Source organism: Arachis ipaensis, chromosome B10 (assembly GCF_000816755.2).
Source record: "Arachis ipaensis cultivar K30076 chromosome B10, Araip1.1, whole genome shotgun sequence".
In the NCBI taxonomy this organism is placed as follows: domain Eukaryota; kingdom Viridiplantae; phylum Streptophyta; class Magnoliopsida; order Fabales; family Fabaceae; genus Arachis; species Arachis ipaensis.
In genome coordinates, this window is record NC_029794.2 from 35,752,633 (window position 1) to 35,758,025 (window position 5,393).

A 5,393-nucleotide genomic window follows, 5' to 3' on the forward strand; every position below is an offset into this window, starting at 1 on the left:
AGTATATTCGATATCAAAAACTTGAATTTTTTATTTTTTTTAAATATATTTTATATTTTGACGTTTAAGTTTATATTTTATCTCTAAATTTAGTTTTTGTTTTAATTTTGTATTAAAAGAAAGTCTAAAAAACTAGCATTTTTATTAAAATTTGGCCAATACTTAACCATCAAAAGAAAAATAAATAATCTTACACTATTAGATATAATCTCACACTATTAAAAATACTCATAATGACTAATTGATAATTACAAATCATAATACCTGCTGATTTTCTAGTACTTCTCTTGTATTAATATATTATTTTGATTCAATTTAGTAGTTGCACATGTCGGAGGTCCACTGTTGCTCGCAATTGATTGGAATTAAACTTGATTTATCAAAGTTAATAGATAACCCTGACATCATCTCAAAGCACCTGAGCAACCTGGCATAGTTTCGAATAGTTTCCTCCTCTGGTGGACAGAACAATATAATGTCATCTGCGAATTGTAAATGTGATAACTCGATATTGTCCTTTCCAACCAGCAGCGGCAAAATACGTTTGTTCCTGACTGCTTTCCCTATCATCCTGTGCAGTACATCCACAACTAGAACAAACAGAAATGGAGATAGGGGATCACCTTGTCTCAAGCCCCTCTCCATCTTGAAAGGTTTAGATGGTGAGCCATTTATCAGGATTGACATAGACGCAGTGCCAATACAATCCTTAACCCATGTCCTCCATTGCCAACCAAAGCCCATCTTCTGCAGCACAATATCCACGAAGTTCCATTTTACTCGATCATAAGCCTTCTGGAAATCTATTTTGATAATTGCCGCTTTTTTCTTCCTATTCTTTATCCAGTGCACTGTTTCGCATGCAATAAGTGCTCCATCATGAATTTTCCGCCCTTTCACAAATGCGCTCTGGGTCTCTCCTACTAAGCCTGGCATGACTGATCTCATTCTTCTAACCATCACTTTGGAAATTACTTTATATACACAACTTACCATGCTGATCGGCCGAAGGTCCTTTATCTCCTTTGCTCCGGTAAACTTAGGTGCTAGAGCCACCCAGGTAATATTGGACTCAGAAGGTAGTCGTGACGATCGAAAGAAATCCAAAACAGCTGTCATGAACTCTACACCAATCTCATCCCAGCACTTCTTAATGAAGTTCATGTTGTACCCATCACTCCCTGGAGCCTTTGATGATTCACAATCCCAGACGGCTTCTCTAATCTCCTCCATTGTCGGTATTCTCTCCAGAGCTATCAAGTCTTCTTCACCAATTCGATTCACCAAACCGTCCCTAAAACCCACTACCGGTGATCTCTCCTGGTGATATAAATCTTTATAAAAATCTCTGATAGCAATTTTGATCCGAGCTTGATTTCTTACCAACCTACCATGAATTACCAGAGCATCAAGTCTATTGTTCCTCCTTCTTGTCGACGCCAAGTTATGAAAGTACCTAGTGTTCTTATCCATATCCTTCGCATGCTTGGAACGTGACATCTGCTTCTAGTGGATTTCTTTCCTGACATACCATTGCTTACAACAGCTCACTAGTGCCTTCCTTCTAGCCTCCACTGTATCATCATAGTCTCTATTTTCTGCCAACTCATCAACCTTCCTGATTTCCTCCTCAAAACGCTGGATTTTCCTATCCATGTCCCCAAAATTGTCCTTATGCCATCTTTCCAGAGGTACCGTTAAAGCCTTCAACTTATCTGTGAACCGTGCCGCACTAAGATTCCTCCATTCTTCCCTGACCATCCTTAGAAAACTGTCATGTGTAAACCAGGAATCTAAGCTACGAAAGGGCCGTGGGCCACCTCTAGATCTGGTATCCTCCACTATAATCGGGCAGTGATCTGACAGGCCTCTCGGTCCCCCTTTTAAATGGATCTCTAGAAACTCCTCCATCCATTCTATACTAACTAGGACTCTATCAATGCGACTGCAGGAGCGGCCTCTAAACCAGGTAAACTTTCGATCCTGCAAAGGTAGGTCCACTAACTGCATATCTTGTACCCAGCACTTGAAGTCTTCAGCAGACCCTGTTAACCTATCATGTCCTTTCCTCTCTTCAACCTGAATAACCTCATTGAAGTCACCTATGTAGCATATCGGGACTTGACATACACCAGCTATAAAGCTCAGTTCCTCCCACACAGCAAGTTTTTCGAGGCTATTATGAGCACCATATACCAAACAGAAAGCACAAGGAAATTCATTTTTCAATAGGACACCTTCAACACATAACCATCTCTCTCCTTTGTAGCAATTATTCATTCTAAACAACATAATATCCCACATTAACACCAGCCCCCTGGACGCGCCTTCCGATCCAACATACTCCCACCCCACAGCATCACTCCCCCAAATACGAACTACATCAAACTTAGTCACTACTGGCATTTTAGACTCAACCAAACCTAGCATGTTTAGCTTCTGTTTCTTTTTGAGATCTTTAATCATACTCAGCTTACCAACCCCCTAACCCCCTAATATTCCAAGAGCCAAAAATCATTTCAATAAGTTATTACACACCTTTTTAGAAATTTTGGGTCTGCTCCTCCTCGCCTTAGCCTTTTGTTTCGCCAACTTTTTTTTCCGAGCAATTTCTTCGTTCTGTTGCTGAAGGATCGCCATAATGTCATCTTCTTCATCATACAGAGCTGCTCCTGATTCTGTTGCTAAGTCCCAGGTTCTTTTGTTTTCTACCAGCTGCTCCTCCAAAGTTAGACCCTCATTGTCGCTAGCTTCCACATAGTTGACCTGATTGTCATTGCCTTCCAGATAGTTAACCTGAGCGTCCTCCTCCAAATCCCGCTCCTCTTCGCCACATTCCTCTTCTTCGTAAGGCACTGGTGATTCCCTATCCACAAGAGCTTTCAAAACCGGGCCAGTCTTTCCTACCCCTACATCAGGTTCACCATTGTGGTCGTCTTCCTTTCCGTTACATGTTTTGGTATTGGCTTCCGGATGCCCAACATCTCCTCTTCCATGATACCTTATTCGGCCTCCTCCTTCCTCTACCGTGCTTGACCGTACTCGGGTCGTGTTCTGTCCACCACAATCTGCGCTCGGTTTGTCATCTGACTGGCACGCAAGGGCCATCGGATTCGCGGCACTTCCCTGGCCAACTCGGCCTCCTTCTCCTCGATGATCTCCAGCCCAGTTCTCGCAGCGGTCATCTCCCGGATTTGTATGCCGTGCGAGTTCTGAGTCCGCCGACCCATCTCTCCTCTCAACCAGGTAGGTTCGTGCAACCACTGCAGTAGATGTCGCAACCCCTGGGTTCCCGAGATTCGCAGGCGCAGCAGCTTCCTTGGCTGTTGGAACGTAACCTGGAGCACGCCTATGCATCCGACCCGCCGTCTCATTGGATGACCCGGTCCAGACCCGACACAAGCTCTCCCCAGCAGGCCCATGTAAACCGACCTCTGCCTCCATTTGCTTATATCCTTCGGGCCATGGCTCATCAAGGCCCAATGTCTTGTTATGGCTTGTAGAATTATTGTTGAGGGCCCTCCTTGTATGTTTGCCTCTTTCACGCACTACTTCCCCCCTTCCTGGCCCATAAAATTGTCTACGGTAATCCCAAGGAATTGTTGTTTCAGAATCCACTTCTTCATATCCCATAAAATCTGCCATGCCTTCATTAGCATTTTTATTAGAATGATAAGTTACCAATTTCAATTGATTATGCCTTAAATTATCATAACTCCACTCGTTCAAAATTTTTTCTGAATTTACCATTCTATCCTCATCTTCTACCTTCTCTCGCATCACTTCACTAATCACCTCCGCTGCCGGATCTCCACCGCCTGTCGGAAGTATTGGCGCTGACTCCATTATGGTTACATCGTCACTAGTCTTTGTAGATGTATTCCTCTGGTGTACACCACTATCCTTATCATTCCTTCTCATTACCACCTTAGCATCACCTCCATATGTTTCGCAACCTACCTCTTTAACCAAAATGTCAAAGCCACTAGTGCCTATTGTAATATGGACCCATTCTTTGATCACGTCCATTACACAAGTATCAATTTGCACACGGCCGGCACTAAAGGAAATACATGATTCTGTCGCGTTATCACAGCCAACCACCTCACCCCATTGACTGCCTATTAGGCTGAACGTGTCCGCAGACCATGCATGTAGAGGCACCCCAAAACACTCTAGCCACACCCTCCGGGTTTCGCTTCTCTCCGACTCGTCCCACCTCCATACCCTATGGAACAACTGCAACAGACTATTCATATTGAATGTGTACGCCTCTTCCGCATTCAAGAGGCTGTCAAAGGTTAACAGGGCTTTATAAGCCCCCATTTCTCGCACCTGCGTAACATGGGGAAAATTTTTTTCAATCGATTCCTTCAACGCTCTGAAATCAATAGCCTTCGTCGTTCCCCCAATTAGGCTTCTCTGTAACCACATCAGATTTTCATTCACCACCGCTGCTTCCACCTTCTTTGTCCACCCATTACCCTGTGGATCCTTAATTGTAGTATCTTCCGTTAAACCATTGTTGAAAGTATCTGAGTTCTTCTTAGTCTCTCCTCCTCTTTTTGGCACTTGACGAACTATATCATTTCGATCGTCCCCGCGTGGAGAGATCCTGTTCGTACCTTTCACATCAGACATCCTTCTGTATTTAGCTTCCCCCACAAAGACCACTTTACCTCTCAATCTTGTATGGTTCATCTCCGCTATCGCCTTCAACGCCCCTCCTTTCGTAGTGTATCGTATGAACGCGAAGATGTATAATCTACCATTCTTTTCTTTCCTCGATAAGTAGATGTCGTTTATGCGCCCAGTCCAGTTAAACATTTGAAACAGCTCTCTCTTTGAAATGTCTGATGGGAGATTATCCACAAAGATGGAGAAGGACTCGTTCTCTAATCGTCGATACTCTTCTCGGTTCCAAACCCTAGGATCTTGACCTGACCTAACGTTCTACCCCTCCCTGTGTTCCCACCCACACTCTCTCTCTCTATCTCTCTCTCTCATCTCTCTTATTTTAAGTTATGAAAAAGTTAGATACGAACTAATATTTCGATACAATTAATAAATCATTCTCTTAATGGAACATTATTATTAATTTTGCATTTTCGTGCGAATTACGGGCTCAGTCACTAGTTCTTGTATGTTACACATATTCATATCTTATTGTTAAGAATGAAACATCTATACGATAGGTGATTAGGTGTATCTAACCTAAATATGTTTGAGACATAGTAATATTTTATTGAAATAATCAATAATCTTACACTATTAGATATAATCTCACACTATTAAAAATACTCATAATGACTAATTGATAATTACAAATCATAATAATTTTCTAGTTTCTAGTACTTCTCTTGTATTAATATATTATTTTGATTCAATTTTAT

The 5,393-nt window shown here is 42.3% G+C and overlaps 1 protein-coding gene across 1 annotated transcript; it reads right to left on the reverse strand.

Annotated features, from left to right (window-relative positions):
* On the reverse strand, positions 1,507-2,406 carry LOC107620528. Its single transcript, XM_016322674.1, has one exon. The coding sequence runs from the start codon at positions 2,404-2,406 to the stop codon at positions 1,507-1,509; it is 900 nt and encodes a 299-aa protein (XP_016178160.1).

What these genes read in the sequence shown, in the direction of transcription:
- LOC107620528 (XM_016322674.1), bottom strand. Translation starts at nt 2,406, where the DNA reads ATGCCAGTAGTGACTAAGTTTGATGTAGTTCGTATTTGGGGGAGTGAT.